Below are 27,266 nucleotides of genomic sequence, written 5' to 3' on the forward strand. Positions count from 1 at the left end.
GCTCATCCCTTTCTAGTATTTAGTACTATTAATCACATCATGTCTGTGCCCTCTTATCTTGTTCTGGAATTCGTTTCAAGTGTAAATTAATCACACCATGTTTGTGCCCTTTCATGTGATCATGTGTATATATTTTTACATAAATATGTCTTTAGATCTGTTCCATTATGCGTGAGGAAGAACCTTGCTTAGTTCCGAAAGCTCGCTATAACATCATGTATTTTTGTTAGCCATTAAAAAGGTATCATCTTTACAAGATTACTTGGTTTCTCTTGCTGGGAACAATCACAATCCATATTTTTTTTTGCACGTTCAAAAATGCTCAAGCATTGAAATCAATGGGTTCTATTTACTGCGTATTGCATGTGGAAATACATCCGTGACAAGGAGCCCGTAACCGTGTCCCTGCTGGTGCAGGAAGCGCCCGATACATGAGACGCTCATCTTTTCATGTATTAGCATCTCAGCTGCTCTATGCGACTACAAAAAAAAAAAAAGCTTCTAAATGGCATAGATTTCTGGTCTAATTTAAACCAGTTTCTAGCGTAAATCTTATATATGATAGCAAAATCTGCCGGTTTGTGTTGTATACAAAGCCACAGTTCTGGCCCGATTTGAGTGAAATTGTGCATGAACGTTCTTCAGCACCAGGCAAGATTTATATTGGCCGAATTAAAAATCAAAAACTCACCGACTTACCCTGTAATTTTTTATATAGATAGATAGGAGATACCGTATATACCGGCGTATAAGGCGACGGGGCGTATAAGACGACCCCCCAACTGTCACCTTATACGCCGGTATTCAGTGGAGGAAAAAAAAAAAAATTTATTACTCACCTCCCACGGCGTTCTGTCGCGCTCCGGCAGGATGTCGCTCGCTCCGGCAGGCTGTCGCTCGCTCCTCGTCCCCGGCGCAGCATAGCTTTCTGAATGTGGGGCTTGAAATCCCCGCTTCCAGAAAGCTAATACACACGCCGGCAGCCATGACATCATTGAATGGCTGTGATTGGCTAAAGCACACGTGGCTTCAGCCAATCACACTATTCAATGACATCATTGAATGGGTGTGATTGCTAACACGTGCGCCTTCAGCCAATCACAGCCATTCAATGATGTCATTGAATAGTGTGATTGGCTGAAGCCACGTGTGCTTTAGCCAATCACAGCCATTCAATGCTGTCATGGCTGCCGGCGTGTGTATTAGCTTTCTGGAAGCGGGGATTTCAAGCCCCGCATTCAGAAAGCTATGCTGCGGCGGGGACGAGGAGCGAGCGACAGCCTGCCGGAGCGAGCGACATCCTGCCGGAGCGCGACAGAACGCCGTGGGAGGTGAGTAATAAAAATTTTTTTTTTTACACTTTTTTTTTTTTTGTATTACCGGCGCATAAGACGACCCCCGACTGCAGAGCAGATTTTTCGGGGTTCAAAAGTCGTCTTATACGCCGGTATATACGGTAGATAGTATTTCCCCAAAAATAAGACACTGTCTTATATTATTTTTCGCCCCAGAAAGGGCACAGTGTCTCATTTTCGGGGGGAGGGTGGTAGTGGGGGGGTTTAACCACCTGGTCCGCAGCGTCCCGATGCCTTCCGATAGTCTGAGGCGGCAATTGACCAATCACAGCGCTCGCCTTGCTGGAGGTGGGGTATTTAAAGCCCCTTCACCAGCAGAAGCTCAGCTGTGAGACAAGAAGGCTGAAGTTTAACGCAGCTCCGCCGGAAACTATCGGGACGCCACGGACCAGGCGAGTATTGATTTTAGTATTTTTGGGGCAGTTTAGCTAGGTCCTATTTTCGGGGGAGGCCTTATACTTTAAACCCCGTAGGTCTTACTATTGGGGTAGGACCTATTTTCGGGGAAACACGGTATATATATATATATATATATATATATATATATACGATATACCACCAAATCAAACTTTTCGGATGTCAGCGACTTCGCTGGTGGCACTTATATAGCAGCTACTGACATTAATGAACATTTCAGCTAAAAGAAACCTTATTGAAGGCGATTGTGCATAAGGTTAATGTGCTAATTGTGCAGCGCCTCGTAATCAAATTTTTGCCGAACGTATGATTTGGGACAAATCCATAGTTCAGCTGGAGAGCTGATAGCAGGGAACGCATGCTGTGTTCTCCATGGGCAGTGCCGATTACAAATATTCAGCTTGCAGCCCTACAGCAGAACAAAGAATTGTATGCAGAGAACAGCAGGTGGTCTAATTTACATGCAAATGAAGGTAATAGCTGCTAATAGGCATTAGTGCCTATTAAGGTGCATTTACACACACAGATGATCACTCAAAATTCATCAGAAACTTCCAGTTTAGCGCGATCATTTTGCATTAGCTACTAATGGGCTAAACAGACGATTAGTAGCTAACTTAGCTTCATTTGCCTGTATTTAGAGAACAGCGAGTGGTCTGTTCTCTAAATACATCACTATTGTTCTCCAGTGGGAGAGCTGCTGAAAGAATGCTATCAGCGCTGCCTGTGGAGAACTCAGCATGCGGTCCCTCTTATCAGTCTCGATGGATTTTAAGCTGAGCTGAACTCACTGATGGACGAAAAGTGCACGATGGGCACACATTTAAACACAACGATTATCGCTTAAAAGATGGCTTTTGAGTGAATTTTGAGCGATAATCGTTGTGTGTAAAAGGGCCTTTAGCAGCTTATGCAAAATGATCGCTCAAACTGTCATTCTCCCTGCCTTTTAAACAATTATCTTTGCGTGTAAATGGGCCTTAAGGCTAACTTCACACTGGTGAGCACGATATGGGACCGTGAATCATAGCCCCATATCGTGCTCTCCACCATGTGAACTCCCTGAGGATGCCAGGAGTTTTCATGTCAAAACAGCCTTGCATCACTTCGGGAAAGAAGCAATCTTCTTGCCACAGCTGTCAGCTTTCAATGGGAGACCTCGCACCGCATGCACCTAATACGTGGTGTGGTGCTACCGCCGGCCCCATTGAAAACAAGGGGCTGTGCAATGTGAGAGCATGGAGCAAGATAGAACATGCTGCGATTTTTTTGCTGCATCACATTTCGGTGCCATGCAAGGAAGCATCGCTCACGTGTATAACCGCATTAAAAAGAATGGGATTCATATTTGTGCATCTCGCAACGCACAAATTGCATGCGATTTTCTCACCCGTGTGAAGCCAGCTTTAGGTTGTGCTACCATACGGCAAAAACGACTTGCAGTGGAAACCCCACCCACCAACGGCAGCCAATTGTCACACAATCTTGACTGCAGAAAGGCCTATTTAGACACCGATTATTGCTCAAAAGCAATCTTTTGAGCAATAATCATTGCGTGCATTTATACGGCAACATGATCGCTCAAATGGCAGTTTGAGTGACCGTTTTGAGCGTTCACTTTGCATAAGCTTTTAAGTAGCTAATTAGCTACTTAAGAGCTTATTTGTGCGCAAATGAAGGCTCCCGCTGCATAAAAAAGCTGCTGTGGTTTTTTTTAGAGCGCTCAGCTGATATAAGGATTAAACTAGTTGCGGAATTTTGGTGAGCAAGAATTCCGCAGTTCGTACGGTACAAACCCTCCTCACTAACCAGAAAAAATCCGCTGTGGATTCAAGTCACATTCCGCATTTTTAAATCCACCGCCCTACTTGTTGCAGAAAATTCACAGAGGATTTCATTCATTTCAATATAATAAGCAAAATCCCATGGCCAGATTTCATTGTGGATTTTGATGCGGAAATCTAGTGGATTTTTCCCACTGTGTGTGAATACCTTAATGACTTTCGGATAGGTCTTCAGTCTTGAAAAGCTGGAAAACCCCTTCAAATCTGCAGTAGGTCAATTGTTTGCTGTGTTACGGAAGAGGGTCCCAGTCCTACCCTGAACTCAGAACATAGGATGCTCAGATTCGGATGGCCGCGGTCATATTGGACACTCATCTGTATTATGGATGCATGAATATGCCTTCTCTCACACATGAGCACCGTGAGAGCTCTGCTGTGCTTTTGCTTTCGGAGGCAGCGCTCCTGCCTCCAAAAACGGTTTTAGTATACCCCATCAGTGATGAGGTGCACTAAACGCACAAAATGAAAAAAAGATTCGGCACTGTGTTAGCCAGTAGAGCAAAGTGTGATTGTTCTCAGTGAGAGAAAACACAAAACTTAAAAACAACAGACTGAGCTGAGACATAAATACTTAAATCAGTCCACTGAGCTCAGGAATGCGACAGTTTTATCTCTCCTTCAACCTGCAGATGGAAGGAGATGCAGCACCACCTATTGGATTGCAACATTATTACAGGTCAAGTTCTGAAATTTTATGAAGTTAAAAAAAAAATGATTCGAAATGATTCGGAGGAGGACATTCCTCTTGACCTCCTTTAGACCTTTCATATTTTCCACTTATTCAAGAATCCCAGGCTAAGGTTCATTCCATTCTTGAGTGTATCAAAATGGCCATATAGAACAGACGGGGCTTGAAAATCACAGCGCTGGAAAGTGCCGCAATTGAGCGCATGTCTGAGAGGCTCCAATGAAAAGAATGGGAGCCTCTGACAAGATTTAGTGCAGTGCTGAAAGCGCAGCATTAAAAGCTGAAAAAAAACACTGTCTGAGAGGGGCCTAAGGGTTCTTACAAACGCTGGGCATTACTCCGCAACAATAGACGTGGAAAAATTGCTCACCAAAATTCACAGCCTCAGTGCACATTTTGATGCAGAATTGAAAATGGCTTAATTCTGCGACAAGACCCACAGGTACACCTGCGTGTTTTTTTTTTTGCACAATTTCGTGTGATGTTGTGTTAAAGACTAGACTTGAGCGAGCACCAAAATGCTCGGGTGCTCGTTGCTGGAGACAAACTTTTCGTAATGCTCAAGAGCTCGTTTCGAGTAACGAACCCCATTGAAGTCAATGGGAGACTCGAGCATTTTTTAAGGTGACCCATGCTCTGCATAGGGGAGGTTGTGTGAATCACCTGAAAACATCAGAAAGTCATGGAAACACCACAGAAATGGATAGGGAACGGCAGGGGCAGCATGCATGGGTTTCCAGGTTGCACTATTAAGCCAAATTGGGGGCAAGAGCCTGGCGGTCACCCCCCTAACAATTTACTTAGCACAGACAATAATCAGCAAGGCACACGCGCTGGCACATCTTAGCTAAGAACCACACTAGGTGCAACGACGGCCAATCACCATCTGCGGGTGAGAACACTGCCTCTTCTCCTGTGTTACATGCTGACATTGCTATCCAATCCCCCACACGAGCCTGCATCCACAGCATACTCAAATTTTTCCCAGCTCAGCGTTCAGTTGCCCTCATGTCACACGCTGGCTTGATAGCCACACCACCCTCATGTCTATTTATAAGTGCGTATTGGATGAAAAGGAACAGGAGACAACACTGCAGAGGGTTGGCAGGGCCTGGCAGTGACCCTCTTTGAAATTGTGGGCGATAGCCCACATTACTGATGAGAATTGATGATGAATTAATCTACGATCATAATTCCAATCCCGTGCCACCTCCGTCACAAAATTGTCAGGAGCCACAAACGTGGGCATAAAGGGGACTCAGATGCCAGCACTTCTACACATCTCCACAATACAGCAACACATACTAAAACCAAAGATTGGTTTGAAGTAGGAGGTGTTGCCCAAGTAGCCACCACAGATATACAGTGACCCTGTGAAAGTCTCATTAAATCAGTTACACTTCCTGTGAGCGCTCCAATCCAGTATCTCGGATAACTGTGGTAAATTGTAACACGAGAGATAATCCTTGCTGACCAGCGCTGACCCCCAGCGATGCGTACGTTTATCAGACCTAAACCAATCCGGCTGTTTACCACTCAGGGCATTATACGTCAGCAGACATCCAAAAACAGGTGGTGTACAATGAGTTGACCTGTTATACAGCCGGGATGCTTGCGAAAGCCTAGAGCGTACTACTAGGCACAACAAACGAGGGCATAAAGCGGACTCAGATGCTAGTACTTCTAAGCATCTAGCAAATTCAGCAACCCTTTCTAAAATAAAAGATTTCTTTTAAGCAGGAGGTCTCCCAAAAGTTGTCATCACAGCAATACAGTGACCCTGTGAAAGTCTCATTAACGCTTTCCAATCCAATGTCGGGCCTGCCCCGACACCATCATTTTCCTTCACAGTTCCGATGTCTGGACAGGCCCGACACTGCAGTGCATGGGTGCATCTGCACCCGATCGTCAGAAACATCACATGCACATGCACTCCTGCACAGGTCCCCATCAATGGCCCCCGAGGAGAAGGCGCTAGGTAATGCACGGAGATTCTGGCAGTGATCATGTGACCGCCGGGTGCCACCTGACCACAGCTGTCACATGATCGCCAAGCCAGAAGGCTGAAAGGAGAATGCGGCGATCATGTGACCACCAGGTGCCACCTGACCCCAGCTATCACATGATCGCCGAGCCGGGAGGCTGAAGGGAGAATGCAGAAGTATTACTTCTGCATTCCCCCCACGGTGTAGTGACCACTTGCACCCTCCTGAACTCTGTCAGATCAGGAGGGTGAAGGGAAAATTTATTTTTTCTCATCCCTTCTCCCCAGCTCCAAATAAATTGGAGCTAGGGAGAACGGATGAGAAAAATAAATGGATTAGAAAGGGTTAAATCAGTTACGTTTCCTTTGATTGCTCCACGGACAGCATAAAGTATGAAGAAATTTGAGTGGCCAAACATGGCAGAGCTGCACCCCACCCAGGACCTTGACCTCTGCCCATACCCTCAACAAATATGGGCATAAAGCAGACTCGGATGCTAGTACTTCTAACTAGCATCTGCAAAATTCAACAACCCTTTCGAATATAAAAGATTTCTTTAAAGCAGGAGGTGTCGCAAAAGTTGCCACCACAGGCATCAGTGACCCTGTGAAAGTCTCATTAATATCAGTTACGCTTCTTTTGATTGGTCCAAACCAGTGTCTCAGATAACTGTGGTAACACGAGAGCTAATACATAGCGACCAGTGCTGACCCCCAGGGCTGCGTGCATCTATCAGACCCAAAGCAAACCGGCTGTTTACCACTTAGGGCTCATGTCCACGGGCAAAATAAAAATTAAAATCCGCAGCGGATTTTAGCTCTTCTCCCGCGCGCGGATCCGCACCCCATAGGGATGCATTGACCACCCGCGGGGTAGATAAATACCCGCGGATGGTCAATAAAAGTGATTTTAAAAAAAATGGAGCATGGAAAAATCTGGACCATGCTCCATTTTCATGCGGGTCTCCCGCGGGCTTCTATTGAAGCCTATGGAAGCCGTCCGGATCCGCGGGAGACAAAAATCATATTTTACTCACACGCTCCGGACGGCTTCCATAGGCTTCAATAGAAGCCCGCGGGAGCCGTCCCCGCGGGAGACAAAAATCATATTTTACTCACACGCTCCGGTTCTTCTCTTCGGCGCGGCGCCATCTTCTCTCAGTCGCGGCCGGATCATTTTGCTTCGGCCCGGCGCATGCGCGGGGCACGTCACCGACGTCATCATGCACATCCGCCGAGCCGAAGAAAGAAGATCCGGCTGCGACGAGAGAAGATGACACTGCAGCGAAGAGAAGAAACGGAGCGGATGGGAGGTGAGTTTATTCTTATTTATTGTTATTTTCAGCGCTCATGTCCGCGGGGCAGGAGGGACCCGCTGCAGATTCTCCATGGAGAATCTGCAGCGGATCTGATTTTCCCCGTGGACATGAGGCCTTAGGGTATTTAAAGCGGACTTCGATGTTAGTACTTCTGTGAAAGTCTAATTAAATCAGTTATGGTTCCTTTCATCGCTCCAAAGACAGCAATGAACATGAAGAAATTCTAGTGACCAAACATGGAACAGTTGCACCCCGCCCACGACCTTGGCCTCTACCCACACCCTCAACAAACGTGGGCATAAAGCAGACTTGGATGCCAATACTTCTGTGAAAGTCTCATTAAATCAGTTATGGTTCCTTTCATCGCTCCCAAGACAGCATGAAACATGAAGAAATTGAAATGTGCAAAGCAGGACAATTCATTCTGTGTATGTGTCAGATAGCTGAACACTGCGCTGGGAAACCTTTGTGTACCCAGAGTATATAGACAAACCCCTAAATCATTTGTGTATCAACAGTATAGGCAAACCCCTGAAACATTTGTGCACCAAGAGTATAGGTAAACTCCTGAAACTTTTGTGTACCAAGATCATAGGCAAACCCCTGAAACTTTTGTGTACCAAGAGTATAGGCGACCCTCTGAAACATTTCTGTACCAAGAGTATAGGCAAACCCCTGAAACTTTTGTGTACCAAGAGTATAGGCAACCCCCTGAAACATTTCTGTACCAGGAGTATAGGCGAAGGCCGAAAAAATTAGTTTGCTAAGAGTATAGGCGAAGGCCTGAAAAAGTGGTGTACCAAGAGTACAGGTGTACCTCTGAAAAATTGGATTACCCAGAGTGCAGGTGAAACCCAGAAACATTTTTTAAGGATAAAGCTCGTTGTTGCTTAATTTGCTAAAAGAGCCTGGAGGCAGCCCTCCGAAAAAAATAGTTTTAACAGAGCCTTTTGGCTCTCTGAAAAATTGGCTATTCAGCATGATGTCATGCTGGTTTAGGAGGAGGAAGATTAGAGCAGGATAGACCAAGCTACTTCTCCCCTTTTTGGGGGTGATGGAGGGTGCATGATTCTCCTGTTTCAGCTTAAATAATCTTTATGTTCCGCTGCTTTCCACCGGTGGAGAAGAGAAGTCAAGGGAAATCCAGCCTTTGTTCCTCTTAATGAGTGTAAGCCTGTCGGCTGACAGGCAGGTGTGCTTATCCGAGATGATTCCCCCAGCAGCACTAAACACCCTCTCTGATAAGACACTAGCGGCAGTGCAGGCCAGCACCTCCAAGGCATACAGCGCAAATTCCTGCCACGTGTCCAGCTTTGACACCCAATAGTTGTATGGAGCAGAGGAATACGGAGGACATTGGTACAGTTGGCTATGTACTCCTGACCATCTTCTTACAGTGTTCCCTCCAACTCAGCCTTGACTGGGAAGTGGTGACACAGTCTGGCTGGGGTGCCATAAAACTGACATAGGCCTTGGAGAGTGTTCCCCTGCCTGTGCTGGACATGCTGCCTGATCCCCGCGCCTCCCCTGCTAGTTGGGCCACTGAAGTACGTCCTCTACCGATAGCGTTGTCAGATGGGAACTTTAGCATCAGCTTTTCCACCAGGGCCTTGTGGTATTCCATCACTCTCGTACTCCTTTCCTCTCCTGGAATGAAAGTGGAAAGGTTCTTTTTATACCGTGGGTCGAGAAGGGTGAACACCCAGTAATCCTGGTTGGCCAGAATGCGTCTAACGCGAAGGTTACGGGAAAGGCAACTTAACATGAAGTCAGCTATGTGTGCCAGAGTCCCAGTACGCAACACATCGCTGTCCTCACTAGGAGGATGACTTTCATGATCCACCTCCTCCTCTTCAGGCCATACATGCTGAAGAGATCTGAGGGAAGTAGCATGGGTACTCTCTGCAGTGTGGGCAGCAGTCTCTTTCCCCTCCTCCTCCAATACGTGTTGAGAAACTGATGTGGTCTGGCTATCAAGCGACATATTGTCATCCCCCATACCCTGTTCTAACCGCAAAGCGTCGGCCTTTATGCTTAGCAGCGAACTTCTCAGCAGGCAAAACAGCGGGATGGTTACGCTGATAATGGCCGCATCGCCGCTCACCATTTGTGTAGACGCCTCAACGTTTCCTAGGACCTGACAGATGTCTGCCATCCATGCCCACTCCTCTGTGAAGAACTGCAGAGGCTGACTACCACTCCGCTGGCCATGTTGCAGCTGGTATTCTACGATGGCTCTACGCTGCTCGTACAGCCTGGCCAACATGTGCAACGTAGAATTCCAGCGCGTGGGCACGATGCACAGCAGTCGGTGCACTGGCAGCTGGAAGCGATGTTGCAGTGTTCTGAGGGTGGCAGCATCTGTGGTGGACTTCCTGAAATGGGCGCACACGCGACACACCTTGCTGAGCAGGTCAGTCAAATGGGGGTAGTTTTTCAGAAAGCGCTGAACTACCAGATTGAACACGTGGGCCAGGCATGGCACGTGTGTTCGTCTGCCAAGCTACAGAGCCGCCACCAGGTTACGCCCATTATCACACACGACAATGCCTGGTTGGAGGTTCAGCGGCGAAAGCCACTGGTTGGTATGCTTTGTGAAACCCTGCAACAGCTCTTGGGTGGTGTGCCTCTTCTCTCCCATGCTGAGTAGTTTCAGCAGGCCTGCTGACGCTTCCCCAACACAGTGCTGCAGCGCCTCAAGCTAACGACTGCCGGCGATGTACTCACACGTGGTAATTGAGAGGTGGAGGGGGTGGAGGAGGTGGCATAATAACCCGGAGAAATTTTCACCGAGGTAGGACCCGCAATCCTCGGTGTGGGTAGCAGGTGAGCAGACCAAGGGTCAGACTCGGTCCCAGCCTCCACCAAGGTCACCCAATGTGCCATCAGGAAGATGTAGTGTCCCTGCCCGCCAGCACTTGTCCACGTGTCCATGGTTAAGTGGACCTTCCCCGTAACCGCATTGGTGAGGGCACGGTTTATGTTGCGTGAGATGTGCTGGTGTAGGGCGGGGACGGTGCACCGGGAAAATAGTGGCGACTGGGGACCGAGTACCGAGGGACCACCGCCGCCATCATGTTGTGGAAAGCCTCCGTTTCTACTAGCCTGTATGGCAATCTCCAGGCTGAGTAGTTGTGCGATATGCACGTTTAAAGATTGTGCACGCGGGTGAGTGGCCACGTATTTCCGCAATCCCAACGATTGGGTTAGCAACAGCTGAACACTGCGCTGGGACACATTGGTGGAGGCAGTGAAGGACCTTGGAGGTGAGGGTGTGGGTTCAGGCGGGAAGACACTCGTGCCTGCGTCCTGGGAGGGTTATTGCATCTCTGTGCCAGGTTGTGACAATGGGGAAGAGGCAGTGGTGTGACCCGCATGCGGTGAATGGCTTTCGTCCCACCTTGCCATGAGTCTGTGAAAGTTCCACATTTTCGGCAACGGTCACGACAAACTCATCATGTGGCTGTGGAACCGTTTTTTCAGACTCAGGGCAGGGACCAGAGAAGAGTTCTTGGGTGTATGCCTGTTCATCATCATCTCTCCTTTTCCTGGAGTGACCAGGCTGGGAGGAAGGAGGAGCAGCCTGAGGATTCAGAGGTACAGTACCTTGGGTGGCATGAGTGGACTGCATGGAAGACTCGGTGTTGGATAAAGTACTGGAGGCGTTATCCGCTATCCACGTCAGTAGCTGATCGCACTGTTGTGCTTTTTAATAATGGTGTACCATGCAGACCTGCAAAATGTGACATAAAGCTGGGGAGTGCAGATATGCAGCGCTCTACCAATCCCTCAGCAGCAGGCACTGTTTCCCCCCGCCCAGGACCTCGGCCTTTGCCCACACCCTCATTCGGACGCCCGCGTCCACGTCCTCTACCCTTACCCCTATTCTTCTTCATGTAGGATAAAGGAAAGAGCAAGGCCAGAAAAAAATTTAATCAGTCTATACCGCTGATACCTAGGTGTAAATCGCCGCCCACAGAGATTGGTAGATTTGATAGGCTTTGAGAAGGGCCAGAAAAAAATTGAACCAGTCTAAACGGCTGAGATCTAGGCCTAATTCACCGCACACAGAGATTTGTAGATTTGAGAGGCTTTGCGCAGGGCCAGAAAATATTAACCCACTGTATACCGCAGATACCTAGTGGTAATTCACCGCCCACAGAGACTGGTAGATATGAGAGACGCTGTGCAGGGCTAGAAAAAAAAGTTAACCAGTGTATACCACAGATACCTAGGCCTAAATCACGGCCCACAGAGACTTGTAGATTTGATAGACTCTGCGCAGGGCCAGAAAAAAAATCACCCACTGTATAGCGCTAAGAACTAGGCCTTATTTACCGCACACAGAGACTGGTAGATTTGAGAGACTCTGCGCAGGGCCAGAAAAAAATCACCCACTGTATAGCGCTAAGAACTAGGGCTTATTTACCGCACACAGAGACTGGTAGATTTGAGAGACTCTGCGCAGGGCCAGAAAAAAATTAACCCACTGTATAGCGCTGAGAACTAGGGCTAATTCACCGCATACAGAGACTGGTAGATACAGTATGCTCTAATACAGCACCAACACTTTGAGCCCCCCAAAAACTAAAAATAAAAGAAATAATAGGAGTTTTGTAAATTTCTATGTACTCTGTGTACAGCCCTGGCAGTACACTGCACAAAATCTCCAACAGTGGGCAGAATACAGCCGGGACGCTTGTAAAAAAAAAAAAAAAAATGTGGTGCACTACTGGTCCCAGCCAGCCAAAATGCTAATGCACACAATTAGAGTAGTCCTAAGAAGGACTGTTGGGTTCTTATAGTCAGGATCCCTACCTAACCGCAACCTAATCCCTACACTTACACTTTCCCTATCTCAGCAGCAGCTCTATCCCTAAACTCTGCCAGCATGCGCTTTAGGCGAGCCACGGGTGGCACCAGTTTAAGTACTCGGCGGTCACCTGATCCGGCCAGCCACTCACCGCTGTAGGCGTGCAGACTGTTGGCACGTCTCAGCAGGAAGTGGCAATGCCTTCCCTGCATGTTTAGTAGGCAAAAAATGGCGCTAAACATGAGGAGGGGACATTAAAGTTTCTCGAGCACCGCGTGGTGCTCAAGCAAGTGACAAGCACCAACGAGTATGTTAATGCTCGACCGAGCCTGCTCGCTCATCTCTATTAAAGACCTCTCCATAACCTTTTTCAGTGGGAAGCCTCGCTCCACGCTCAGGACATGCCCCAAACGTTTCCCATGATGTGAGTCAAAAAACCCCCTAAAAATAATCGCTCATGTAAATGACTCCATTCAAAAGAATGGCGCTCACATTGGCGCGTCTCACAACGCACAAATCTCAGGCTGTTTTCTCAGCTGTGTGAAAGTGGCCTTCGAGGAAATGCTGTTTACAAGTTACCGATTTACCGCGACACCACTAGGGCTCCTTCACACGGGCGTATTTGCACGCACCATATGCAGAGAATAGAACCCATTGGTCTAGATGGGTTCCTTCACATTTCTGCATTTTGGCTGTGCATTACGGTTGCACTAAAAAAATGTTAAAAAAACAAATACAGCATGTTCCAATTTTTTTGCACATTTGCGCACCATAGAAGTCAACAGAGGGGTGCACTAACGCACACTCAATACACAAGGAGATGCGCAATACGCTGCGGAAAAAAAAAAATCTGAAGCTCATTAGTCCAATTTGTCATTTGTTTGCCCCGTGCAAATGAACACGACTTGCAGGCAAAAAACGGTGCAGAAAAATATGCACGCAAAAACGCAGCGCTCAGGCACGTGCAAACGCAGGTACGCTCGTGTGAAGGCGGCCTTAGCTCAGCACGAATATACCCTACAGCCAATGCTCAGCCTATAGTACCTTGCTAGTTATACCAGCTGATTACATTCCTCCAGCTCTGCTGCTCCAGGGGTCGCTCTGCCCCTCACACATAAACGCTCTATTATTTTACAGCGGCGCTCTATCCCTCACCACCCCCGACTCTATGGTAGAACTCAGTCACTCGCGGCCCTTTATGTTTCACAACAACAAATCCTCGCCGGCCTATCGTACTATCAGCCCTAAACAAGCCGCTTCCCGGTGTACCGTTCGCGCTGCCCGTACGGAGTCGGTGTGCTATGTAATCTACGTTTTTAGAGAGACGCTCTAGTCAGACCGCCTCCTCTCTATGGTGTGTTAGGCGCGCTGGCCTCCCTGCTCGGTCTCTATGGTCTGCCCTTTCCGGTTCCGGCGATAGACGGCCTGTTGCTGTCTGTTTTCGCGCCTGTCGCTACGTGAATTAGAGCGACAGGAGCTCAGCCCGGCGACAACATGTCCTACAACTACGTGGTGACCGCGCAGAAGCCCACTGCGGTGAATGCCTGTGTGACAGGTCAGTCCCCGGGGGCGCTGTGGAGCTCATCCTGCGGGCGGTCTCTGAGCTCACTGCAGGTTAACCCCTTGTGCACCGTGCTCTTGCCATATCTGTATTTGTCCCCTATGTAGCAGCCTGAATCCTTGTTGTCTCCTCCAGTGTTGTCGCCCTTGTCTATGCGACCAGTCGGGGTCTGTTTACGTGTTAAGGCGCGCTTCGCACGGACGTATTCACGCGCATTCACACGTATTCGTTCATGTTTCTGTATTTTTTTGCACGCATTTCAAGTTATATTTTTCAACGTATTTGCGCACTAAAGGCTCCGATAGAAGTCAATGGGGGGCGCAAATGCATTCGCAATACGTAAGGAGATGCAGGAAAAACTGCATAAGGCCGGCTGCACGCGGGCGTATTTTTGCTGCGGAATTCGGCACAGACGTTCGCCTCCAGGTTCCGAAGCCATAGCCCTCCATAGCATGCTATAGCTTAGTGATTTTTCAAGCCCACGAGCGGAAACCAATTTGCGCGCTCCATTTTCCAGCGGTTTCCGCGTGGACGGCTTCCATTGAAGTCAAGTGAGCCGTGCAGATCATCCGCGGTACAAAGAAGTCGGAAGAAGACAGGGCCACGCGGACTCCGGAGATGAAAGCCAACCTGCACCCGCAGGGTCACCCACCGCGGTCAGAGCAGGATTCCGCAAGCGAAATCCAGACCCGCTGTGTACATGAGGCCTAATTGTGCTGGGGGAAAAATTGCGCTGTTGTGCGTCCGCCCGTGTGGAGCCGGCCTAAGGAACAATTGGCTGCCGAAAATCTGCTACATTTCAAGAAACGTCATCCACCCACTGGGAAACAAATCTGCCGCGTAAATTGACCGGCGGTGCGGGTTTTATGTTTTGCTGCTGATCCGCACCAAATTCCGCAGCATAATTTGCGCTACTTATTTTGGTGCGGTTTTTGACACGGAACCGCAGCAGATGGTTCCCTTCTGAGCGCCACAAGCTGCTGTATACTCCACATCAAAATCTGCAAAATTGAAAATGGCTTAATTCTGCGGCGATTCCTAATCAATATCCGTAATAAGACTTGGGGGATTCGGTTCGATTTTCATCTATTTTAATTTTTTTTTCTTTTTTCACGCGCAATTTTTATCAGTTTGCATCCTTTTTTCCAAATGTGTGAAAATAAATGCCAAGGTGATCCAAATAATGTCACTGAGGCCGGACTCTCACCAGTGTAAGATTACCGCATATTACACGTGCGCCGTACACGGGTGGGATGCGCGGTCATTTTGCAGGCAATCAAATACATTGCCTTACGCTGTTTCGTTGACATCCGCGTGTAGGAATTGCATAATACTCAAGTGCAAAAAAGAATGCAGCGTGCCCTGTTTTGCGGCGTATTAAGTGTGAGAGCCCATTGCTTTCTATGGGCGGTGCGTATACGCGCCATTTCGAAGCTTCAGCGCCGGAAATATAAACACACAAAAAAAAAAAACCGTGAAGACTGCATGTGAGATACGCTGTCATGTGCAGTATACTGTGCAGGCAATATCACTGCCATACACGGTGATGGGCTGGGTCACTGCCCACACTACAGTGGTAAAACCCAGCGCAACTCTGGCAGAGTTTTACTCGTGCAGCCTAAGGCTGGGGTCACACAGGGCGAATTTGCCGCGGAAATTCTGTCTGGAATTTTGCCGCGGCAAATCCGCCTGCAGCCGCTAATGCCGCAATTAGCCAACCATGTGGGCAAGATTTCTCAGAAATCTCACCCACACGTGACAACGAATCTGCCGCGGATTTGCCGGCTGCAGCATGTTCATTTTTTTACTTCTTCCGCTGCGGTGGCGTTCTCCTCTATGGGAGCGCCGGCTGCAGCAGAAGAGCAAGCGGCAAGGCCGCTTCAAAACCTGCGGCAAAGTGCCGCGGGTTTTGAAGCAGCGCTTCTCCCGGCGGAAATCTCACGGTTTTTCTCTGCAGCCGGATATATTTGTGCGGCCTGAATAAGAAAGCACCCGTGTGAATACCTGCATTCAGATCCATGACCTCCTGTTTCGTGTGATTTTGGCCCATTTTTTCTCGAACCGAAAATCGCACGAGTGGATTTAGCCGTAGGGCTCGTTCGCACTGGCGTATTTAATCTGCCCGTGAAAACGCAGCGTATTTACAGACCGAGATTCCTCATATTCCCTGCGTATCTGGTTCTGCTTGCGGTTTTCACGGTGAATACAGCGCTGTGTTTTTTTTCTCCGCAGCAGGTGGATGAGATTTTTGAACCCTCCTCCACTTGGCTTGTATCACGCACCTAAACCTGTGACGTTGAATCCACGGTGTATCCGCCCCGTGTGAGCGCGCCCTTCAAGAATTTTTACAGCCCCATAAAATATTTTATAGCGGCTAAACATGGGTTAAAAAAAAAGGGTCTGCTCTCCGCCGATGTTTGTTATGGCGAGGACGTGTCATCCTGGTGCGGCTGCAGTCTACGTTCTCTATTCAGCGCTGCAGAAGTAGAGAGAAACGGGGAAAATGAAATGAATTTGATAGATATTCTCTATCTACAGGATGGGGTTAACGTGATCCGCGATAATGGGGATCCGGTCCGCCCTGCAATTAAGTCGGCAGCATTTTCATGGGGGTGCCAGAGATAGCAGAGCGCTCCAACTTCTGGGGTCTGACCCATACGCCTGCAGCCGGGGTACTGCCCATTCCGTTTCTGCAAACTGAATCTATATGTTCATATATGGACAGTGATATCACTGGAACTCCCTGTAGTATACGTGTATAATGATATATAATATATATATGAAATCCCATACATCGGGGTCAGTACATGTCTCCACCAAAATGGGAATCTGAATCCACAGCCCAAAAAGTTAGAGAAGTTTGCAGAGTCCTTTCAAATCCTCCTAAAAGTTGGCTTTATTTAAATGGTTCTTAGATCTGGCCCTAAGCCGAGTTTGGTTAAGGGGGTTTAGTCATTGTTTCTGTACCTTTTTAGTGCAACTGTCATGAATTTGCATGATAAACGCTTCCATAGGATCCTGAATGGCATCACTGGCCTCCAATAGACGGCTACTGCAGGGAGCTGCACTATTATATGCTATAATTAGAGATGAGCAAGTATACTCGCTAAAGGCAATTGCTTGAGCGAGCATTGCCTTTAGCGAGTATCTCCCCGCTCGAGACTGCAGGTTCGGGGGGCCGGCAGCGGGCACGGAGCTGCGGGGAGGAACGGAGGGGAGATCTCCCCCCCGCTCCCTCCTGCTGACAACCGCTACTCACCGCTCCCCCGCGCCGGCACCCGAACCTTCAGTCTCGAGCTGGGAGATACTCGCTAAAGGCAATGCTCGCTCAAGCAATTGCCTTTAGCGAGTATACTCGCTCATCTATAGCTATAATGAATTCAGGGCAGATTTTTTTTTGCAATTCTCCTTTCACAGGAATTTAGGGAAAATTTTAAAGTGCCCTATAAATATGTTTATTCATCTAAGCCCCCATTTATCAAAAGCATTGATAACTAGGACGTGGAAGCAGCAATAGAAAAATAGTTATTGCCTTTCCTCTCCGTTAGATTAAAAGGCCTTTTAGACACAACAATTATCGCTCAAAATTCGCTCAAAAACCGTCTTTTGAGCAATAATCACTGCGTCTAAACATATGCCCATCATGCACTATTCGTTCATCGCTGACTTCAAGCCAGCTTAAAGTCAGCAATGTGTCTTATCGGGATAGCTCTGATAGCATTCTTTCAGCTGCAGTCCCGCTCGAGAACAAAGCAGCTGAATGCTGATAACAGACCTCCAGCTGTTATCTGCATTCAGCGAAAGGCTTCAATTGCACGCTAATAAACTCTTAAGTAGTGGAGTAACTACTTAAGAGTTTATGCAAAATGATCTCTCAAAACTGTCAGTCAAACTGTCGTTGCGTCTAAATGGGCCTTAAGGGTCCGTTTACACCAAATGATATATCATTTGAACGATTGAATGGCCTCATGCTTCGCGCGTTCAACTGTTTATACCGGCAAATACATCGTTGGCTCATTTTAACAAGAAATCGTTCAGTCGTTTACATTCGCTGTATAAGTGACTGAACGATCGGTATTTAAACTGAACAATTGGTGACGGAGCCAGCGATGAGCTTTATGCCTGCATAGAATGAACGAAAAGTGAATGATTTATCGCTCGTCATTCAATCGTTGGCTGCGTTTACACTGAAGATTATTGTCCACTTTAGCTTGTTTGAACGATAATCGTTTCGTGTAAAGGGGCCTGAAGTGTCCTTATGCTGCAAGGCTTTTCTTTGGGATGAGTCTGTGCTGCAGTATCTGCACATGCTCAGTAGTGAAGCTCCGCCCCTGCAGAGGAAAAGGGCGCTGGCCATCCGGCAGTCATGTCAGAACGGGAAGACGGCAAATATAACCATATCTAAACTTTCCATAAACTTTGCAGGAATTAATAGTCCGGTGTAAGTTCCCTGCAGGGCTGTGGAGTCAGAGACCGGGAAAATTGAGGAGTCGGAGGTTTGGCTTTCGGACTCCGCAGCCTGCTAACCCATGCAGCGCCGAAAACGTGAAACCCACTTATCCCTGGTTAAGACGTGATGCAAAAGAGATCTGCAGAAACGGAAATGCCATATCATCTGCCACGTGGGTCCATCTGGGGCAGAGACCCATTTGGTTTTAGTGTTATTTTGGGTAAAATGGATCTAGTTTGGCTGGTTAAAATCAGTTACTTTGTCGCCGTGTATTCACCCCTTGCTCTCTAAAGCTGGGTTCACACAGAGCGGATTTGCCACGGAAATTCCGCGTGGAATTTCGCCGTGGCAAATCCGCCTGCGGCCGCTAATCTCGGGATTAGCCAGCCATGTGGACGAGATTTCTCAGAAATCTCGTCCACACGGGATGGCCAATCCGCTGCGGTAAGTCAGGCAGGAACCACGGCGGCGGCGACTGCAGCCACGGCTTTACAATATGCAGCATGTCTATTTATTTTTCCTTTCCGCTGCGGCCGCGCTCTCCTCTATGGGAGCGCCGGCCACAGCAGAAGAGTGAGCGGCTGGGCCGCCTCAAAGCCGCCGCAGGCTTTTCCGCGGCGGTTCTCCCGGCGGAAATCTCGCGTTTTTTGCTGTGGCCAAACCGCGGGGATTCCGGCGGGATTCCGCCCTGTGTGAACCCAGACTAAACATCAAATTAACAAAGTATCCAATTGTTCATATTAAGAGTTAGTAGAAAGAGGGAGAAAAAAAAAGGGGAGGGTACGTGTCGGAAAGCAAAGTGACACATAAAAGGACCAGTGGCCTTTTACATGGAGATAAAGCTAATGATTAAAGGTCCGTTTACTCACACAGATGATCGCTTAAAATTCGTCAGAAACTGACAGTTTTGAGTGATCATTTGCATAGGTACTAATGGGCTAATCAACCCATTAGTAGCTAACTAGCTTCATTTGCATGTATTTAGAGAACAGCGGGTGGTCTGTTCTCAAAACACATCTTTATTGTTCTCAAGCGGGACAGCTGCTGGAAGAATATTATCAGCGCTGCCCGCAGAGAACACAGTATGCCGTCCCTCTTATGAGGAATGACGGGTTTTCAGCTGAGCTGAACCCTGCGATGGGCACACATTTACAAGCAACAATTTGATCAAAAGATGGCTTTTCAGCGATAATCGTTGTGTGTAAAAGGGCCTTAACCAGATGACCACTGAACCGATGTAGGGGAAGTGCAAGCCATGGAGGAAAGCTACCAATAACTCCCGCACCGCCCTCCACCAGCCTTATAGCAGTCGTCCACAAAGGGTACACTTCTAGTTAAATCCTGCCCAGAGTTATAAAGTTTTTTGGATTTACACTTATTAAGACACAATGGAGCGTATTTACTAATACTGTCTGATACTTAGACGGTACAAGCTTAGCGCCAGATTTATCACAAAGTCTCCGCTGGATGACAAGTGCGGCGTATTTTTAGACTGTTTAGTCTAATTTTTTACACTATGGGGGACATTTATGAAACTGTAGGCCGGGCTCACACCCCTGTGCTGCTATAGTGCATCCCGCGTACGGGTTTTGTGGGAAGAATATGCTGTACCAGTCTCTCATAGGCGCCATGTTGCCGCTCGCACAAGTTGCGCAAATAAAATGCCGGCAAGAAAAATCGCAGCATGTTCTATCTTGGCACACATTACGTGCATGCACGCCAAGCTGGTACATGTATGGTGATCGGCAATTGGCACTCCAGGAATTACGGCCGTCTGAGCCCGGACACCTTGTTGCCCATAGCAACCAATCAGAACTCTTCTTTCATTCCTGCTCTTCAAATATGAAAATGTCTCTGTGATTGGTTGCCGTGGGCAACAGAGACCGTTTTTTTCTTTCCGTCAGTTTTCATATATCTACTCTGTTCTGACAGCAGCAGCCGCTCAACACACCAGGGATCCCCCCACATACCCAGCGGAGCTGAGAGGGAAGCAAGTCTGAGCATGTGCGACCACCTTGGAACAGTTACTGAGGTGGACACAGAATAGGCACAGCGGGTGGCGCTATTCTAACATTAGTCCTGGAATATTTGGGGACAGAGAAAAAAAATATTAAGTGTAATTCCAAAAAGTGTTTATACTTATTGACCGGATGTAACTATAAACAATATTTTTCAGGCACAAGCTCTTTAAACCAAACAATTAAGAATATATAAGAAAACTGGAACACATTGTTACCAAATGAGGTCAAGGATGGTAACTTCCATTGTCTTAGATGTCTGAGTCAGTCACAGTTCCAGTGATGACTATAATATCTGGGATGCAAGCATTTATAATAAATCCTTGTCTCCAGCATGATGAGCGGAGAGGGGGTGAGAATTGGCAAACAGCATTGTCGCATATGAAGGAGCCATTTTATATCCTCCAATTTCACGCCATCAAGTGTGCTGCCATCCTGCATTCAGTACAAGTTAATGGGGTGTTTAACACCCCTATCACAAGAAAGCCGTGTGGAATATGCAGCATGCTCTGAAAAGCTGTAGATTAGCCACATTGAATGACATTGGGGCCGATCCTCGTGTGGATCCACATCAGAAGTGCAACAACTTCAGCGGGCCGGTCCTCGTGTGGATCCACATCAGAAGTGCAACAACTTCAGCGGGCTGGTCCTCGTGTGGATCCACATCAGAAGTGCAACAACTTCAGCGGGCTGGTCCTCGTGTGGATCCACATCAGAAGTGCAACAACTTCAGCGGGCTGGTCCTCGTGTGGATCCACATCAGAAGTGCAACAACTTCAGCGGGCTGGTCCTCGTGTGGATCCACATCAGAAGTGCAACAACTTCAGCGGGCTGGTCCTCGTGTGGATCCACATCAGAAGTGCCACACTTCAGTGGGCCGGTCCTCGTGTGGATCCACATCAGAAGTGCCACAACTTCAGTGGGCCGGTCCTCGTGTGGATCAACATCAGAACTGCCACGACTTTAGTGGGCTGGTCCTCCTGTGGATCAACATCAGAACTGCCACGACTTCAGTGGGCTGGTCCTTGTGTGGATCCACATCAGAAGTGCCACGACTTCAGTGGGCCGGTCCTCGTGTGGATCCACATCAGAAGTGCCACGACTTCAGTGGGCCGGTCCTCGTGTGGATCCACATCAGAAGTGCCACGACTTCAGTGGGCCGGTCCTCGTGTGGATCCACATCAGAAGTGCCACGACTTCAGTGGGCCGGTCCTCGTGTGGATCCACATCAGAAGTGCCACGACTTCAGTGGGCCGGTCCTCGTGTGGATCCACATCAGAACTGCCACGACTTCAGTGGGCTGGTCCTCGTGTGGATCAACATCAGAACTGCCACGACTTCAGTGAGCTGGTCCTCGTGTGGATCAACATCAGAACTGCCACGACTTCCGTGGGCTGGTCCTCGTGTGGATCAACCTCAGAACTGCCACGACTTCCGTGGGCTGGTCCTCGTGTGGATCAACATCAGAACTGCCACGACTTCAGTGGGCTGGTCCTCGTGTGGATCAACATCAGAACTGCCACGACTTCAGTGGGCTGGTCCTCGTGTGGATCAACATCAGAACTGCCACGACTTCAGTGGGCTGGTCCTCGTGTGGATCCACATCAGAAGTGCCACAACTTCAGTGGGCTGGTCCTCGTGTGGATCCACATCAGAAGTGCCACAACTTCAGTGGGCCGGTCCTCGTGTGGATCCACAACAGAAGTGCCACAACTTCAGTTTTCAGCAGCAGATTCTCTTGTAAGTACATGTTGGAGTTAAAGAGGTTGTACCAAGATTGCATGTTATTCCCTATCCATCAACTGTGAGACCCCCCACCGATCTCGAGATCCCTTCGTGCTGACGTCACTGCCGGTGGAGAAGAGACCCTTGCAATGACGGGAAGTGAGTTCTGGGGATCAGCGGGGGTCTAGGCAGAGAGATTCCCACCAATCAGCAGGTTATACCTATCCTGTGGATAGGACATAACTTACAATCTTGGTACAAGCCCTTTAAACTGGGATGTGAGCACGTACCCTTACAGGAGCGATTCGATAAGGCGACACTTTCCAGAATGTAAAATACCAGACATGCTGGGACTTAAGGTTTGAAGCCTGCAGCTCTGCTAAATGAAGACCACCACTATCGGCCTAATGGCAGACCACCTACCATCTTTTTTTTTTTCTCTCCAATTGCTGCACAGCATATCCAGACAGAAGTGATCTAGAAACTTACATCTAATATGGAGTCAATCCTTCATGTGGATTTAGCATCACAAATATTCTTATCTAATTAGGAACCAATTAATGGTCTGTTTTAGCCAAATGTATGTTTTTATAATTGCAATTGAATAACGTCCTTATTGAATTCTCCCTTTCTAACAGGACACTTCACGTCTGAAGATGACTTGAATCTCCTGATAGCCAAGAATACACGTCTTGAAATTTATGTGGTGACACCGGAGGGACTGCGACCTGTAAAGGAGGTCGGGATGTACGGCAAGATTGCTGTAATGGAGCTCTTTAGACCCAAGGTAGCCGCACTAATTGCCGTTTGTTGCGTCTGTAGATGGTAGATGTGTCGTGGCCAACCGATTGGCATATTTGGCACCATGTGCTGGAGCAGTGCTACCGAGCATCCAGTATGATAAGATATCTCTCAGATCGAAAAGAATCGTGTCTTGGTGACCGTTTTTTTTTCAATGGGTCGTAAGGTCTGATCCTGTAAAGACTTTACATAGATAGGGGATCATTCACATTTGCGTTAGGGATGTACGTTTAAATTCCATCCTGTTTTTGGAGCAGAAAAATGGAAACGCTTAATTCTGTTTAAATTCATTTTTTGGTTCCGAAAATGGAACAGAGAGACGGAATTTAAACAGAAAGCCCTAATGCAGATATCAGCGATCCCTTATCAGTAAAACATAAACCAATGGAATTCATAAAATTGTAATTTTTGACTCTAGTAATAAATGACGTTTCCTTGCTTCTGCCCAGGGTGAGAGTAAAGATCTGCTTTTTGTACTGACCGCTAAGTACAACGCCTGCATCCTTGAATATAAGCAGACTGGAGACAGCATTGATATCATAACCCGCGCACATGGCAATGTACAGGTAATGCCGAGAGCAGATTTGCCATTTCTAATCATTTTATATGGTATTATGAGACATTTTTCCTATTTCTGTTCCTAAATTCTTATCTTCTGCTTCACCCAGGATCGCATTGGCCGGCCGTCTGAAACGGGAATCATTGGAATTATTGATCCAGATTGCCGCATGATCGGATTGCGTCTGTACGACGGTCTATTCAAAGTAATCCCCCTCGAGAGAGACAATAAGGAGTTAAAAGCATTCAACATCCGATTGGAAGAGCTGCATGTTATCGACGTCAAGTTCTTGTACAGTTGTCAAGCTCCCACTATTTGCTTTGTGTACCAAGATCCGCAAGGCCGCCACGTAAAAACTTATGAGGTCTCCCTCAGGGAAAAAGAGTTCAGTAAAGGTCCGTGGAAGCAGGAGAACGTGGAGGCTGAGGCGTCTATGGTGATCGCAGGTACTAATAGAGGTTACACAATATTGCAGCAAACATTGGAGACTACAAAATGGGTTGCAGAGGAGAAGTAAAAGATTTGCCAGTTCACTCCAATTGGGTTTGTGCTCTGGTTTTCCAGTAGTCACAACCCCAGAGATAACTATTTAGAAAAGCCCTTTAAGGGGTTGTACCACCAACATTAACGTTTATTTTTATTTTTTTTCTTAGGGTGACCTAGGTCATAAATAGTTGATTGGTTCGGTTCTGTTGCTCAGGACCCTGGCATTCAGCTGTTCTGGCGCCCACTGTTACCAGCAAAGACACGGAGAGGAAGCAGACAGCTCCGACATCTGTGTAGGGGCAGGTGCTTATAATTGCAGGAGCAGTAGCTCCTATTAAAATCAATGACAGCTGTACCTGCAATTGCCAGTGCCGGCCACTACACAGAAGTCAGAGCGATCTGCTTCCACTCCATACTGTGTGCTTCAATGGTAACAGCGGGCTTCGGAACAGCTGATAAGCCAGGGTCCTGAGCCCAGCCAATTAACTATTGATGACTTATGCTGAGGATAGAAAACCCCTTTTAAGTTATTTCTTTGTCCTGTTAATAGAGGATGAGTAACTGATCATTAGAGATCTGACTGCTGGGACCGTTGCTGATTAGGAATATGGGAGTCTGAATCATCCCCCAGTTAATGGAGGAATGGTAGCATATGTGCAGCACTGCTCCAATCGTTTCCATGGGACTGCTTGAGATGTCCAAGGGCTTAAACTATGGCCAGCTGCACACAACCAGGTCAGATTCCGGATGCGGGATCCCGCATCAGAATTCGACCCTGTGCCCAGTCGGTGACCCCTCGTACCTGCCATTTTCCTCTTTCTTCTGTACTGCGGATGCTCCGGCCAGCGAGCTGTCGAACATGCGCAGTACAAATATTCCCACGCTGTCGCTAGGTGATAACGCGGATTCTGTGACCTTTCCGCACTTTAATTGAGGAAGGGCCGTGAGTTGGACGGCGTCCATTGAGTTCTCAAAAATAGAGCATGCTGCGGTTCCTCCCGTGAGCAGAAAATCACAATTGATTTCCACTCATTTGCAGGAAAAAGCGCTTTTCCATAACATGCCATGGGCGGTATTTGCTGCAGAATCCAGAGGCGGACATGTGCCCCGGATTCCGCAATGCAAATATGCCCGTGTGCAGGCGGCCTATCTCGTGTAGTCCCATTGAAATGAATAGAGTAGTGATGCACATGTGTGACCATTGCTCCATTCATTTTGGAACGCTTTGGACCCCAGTTCTCTCAATCGGTTGTGGACCCAGCAGTCAGCCCCAGGGACAACCCCTTAAAAGAAAATATCGCACACAGGTATTAGATATATACAGAACATGTGACCATCTGCGCAACTCTGTGTCCCGTGGACTGTAATGGAGATTGCCTGTACCTTTACCCCTGAAACTGGGGGACTCGGGATCAAACCTTGCTTTTAAAATGCTGGACTTCCTGAACAACCACAAGTCTTGTGCTCAGTTGATCGAGGAGGTTCCAGAACTGGGACTTGAATAATTGAAAATTCCTTTTAAAGGAATTTTCTATGGTAAAAAAAGGGGGAGTGCAGGAAATGGTTAAAGATAAAACAAAGGTATGCTTGCCACTCTGATCCTCTGCGATCAAATCACCGCAGCTGCCATCCTGACTGCCCATCTTGTTTACATGGCTGCAGCAGTCACATTCTGTAGATACATGTGGGTGCTGCAGCCAATCACTGGCCGTATCCCGCTGAGGCCACTGATTGGCTGCAGCAGTCATGTATCTCTATTGACCGTCATCACTGCAACCCAAGTAAACGAGGCACTGAGGCCTGGAGCAGCGGTGCTAGATCGGCATGGAATTGGAACAAAGAGTATAACTTAGTTTATTTTTAAGCATTTCCTACCTTTTTTAATATAACTTGAAAAGCCCCTTTAAGCATAATATACTGTACATATATCATAATGTGGCCTTAATCCGTAACCTGATTTATGTCTCGCTTTCTCAGTTCCGGAGCCATTTGGAGGAGCCATTATAATAGGTCAAGAATCTATAACTTACCACAACGGGGAAAAGTACTTGGCAATAGCTCCTCCAATCATTAAGGTGAGCCGTCTGTAGACTCCCTGAAAGGGGCTCAGATGAACGTGACCTTTCTATCTCAATTTGTGAATGGTATAATTGGAACAGGATAGTTTTTTTTCTTTTTTTGCAGCAAAGTACAATTGTGTGTCACAATCGTGTGGATGTCAATGGCTCCCGGTATCTTCTCGGAGACATGGAAGGACGCTTGTTTATGCTGCTGCTGGAAAAGGAGGAGCAGATGGATGGAAGCGTCACTCTGATGGACCTCCGAGTGGAGCTGTTGGGGGAGGTAAGATGGGTTTAGTGGTCACTTCTAGTATGTTTTAACCGTTGCCTGACTTAGAGTCTTCCAATGATCAATATGGAAGAAATGATAAATCCAGCAGACCATATACAAGTATTATTTATTCATCTGCAGAAAGCCATTCCAGTTTCCATAAGGATTGCTATCAGGGTCTTTGCAGGACAAATCGCCCATGGGGTAACATCTGACCATCTCTTATTTTTACAAAACGTTGCACGTTTGTTTATTACTAGAATGTATATTTAAAAAATCTCTGTTTTCAGACTCATTAGGTTATGGGGTCAGAAGATACAGGGTAAGGCGGTCAGCTTTTCGATAATTTTTGCTGATTTATATCTTGGAAACTATTGGGTGTAGGAAGGATGTGCGAGCGGGCATTCTCTTCATGATAATATACATGTAGACTTATAACATTTGTCCTAACAATGTAGTTTCAATGAAAGTTAAAGTAAAATTCAAACAAAAATTTCAAATCTCTTGGAAGTGAGCCACTGCAGAGAGAAAGCTGCAGAAATGTTTGCTGCTATCTATATATGTGTACCGTATATACTCGAGTATTAGCCGATCCGAGTATAAGCCGAGACAATAAGTTTCACCACAAAAAACTTGGAAAACGTATTGACTCGAGTATAAGCCGAGCTATACTCGAGTATATACTAGGTAAAAAAAACCCTCCATGCTCAACTGCCAGCCGGCGTCTGTGCGACAAGCTGCTTGAATTCTCCACGCTGTTATCCCCCGTCGTCCTCTCTGCTCGGCTCTGTCAGTGCTGTGTAAAGCCGCATGCAGACGGGCGGAATTTCCGCAGCGGGATTTCCCGCGGAATTTCCGCCCCTGGAAGCTGCCATAGGATTGCGGCATGCTCTATTTCTCACTCACCGGCTCCGC

At 47.5% G+C, this 27,266-nt stretch overlaps 2 protein-coding genes across 2 annotated transcripts in view; one reads left to right on the forward strand and one right to left on the reverse strand.

The window, feature by feature from the left end:
* TKFC (triokinase and FMN cyclase) overlaps positions 1–13,563 on the reverse strand; it is a 45,049-nt gene extending 31,486 nt beyond the window's left edge. The window contains exon 1 of the mRNA XM_066583176.1: positions 13,465–13,563. The gene's annotated coding sequence lies outside the window, so the exon portion shown is untranslated. The remainder of the gene's footprint in view (positions 1–13,464) is intronic.
* A 263-nt stretch (positions 13,564–13,826) lies between these two features.
* The window catches only part of DDB1 (damage specific DNA binding protein 1), a 38,373-nt gene continuing 24,933 nt past the window's right edge, over positions 13,827–27,266 (forward strand). Inside the window, exons 1-6 of the mRNA XM_066583177.1 lie at positions 13,827–13,975; positions 22,813–22,961; positions 23,425–23,541; positions 23,644–23,980; positions 25,998–26,095; positions 26,205–26,363. Coding sequence (XP_066439274.1) covers positions 13,915–13,975; positions 22,813–22,961; positions 23,425–23,541; positions 23,644–23,980; positions 25,998–26,095; positions 26,205–26,363 — 921 coding nt within the window. The 5' untranslated portion in view covers positions 13,827–13,914. The remainder of the gene's footprint in view (positions 13,976–22,812; positions 22,962–23,424; positions 23,542–23,643; positions 23,981–25,997; positions 26,096–26,204; positions 26,364–27,266) is intronic.

Source organism: Eleutherodactylus coqui, chromosome 11, assembly GCF_035609145.1.
Source record: "Eleutherodactylus coqui strain aEleCoq1 chromosome 11, aEleCoq1.hap1, whole genome shotgun sequence".
Classification (NCBI taxonomy): Eukaryota; Metazoa; Chordata; class Amphibia; order Anura; family Eleutherodactylidae; genus Eleutherodactylus; species Eleutherodactylus coqui.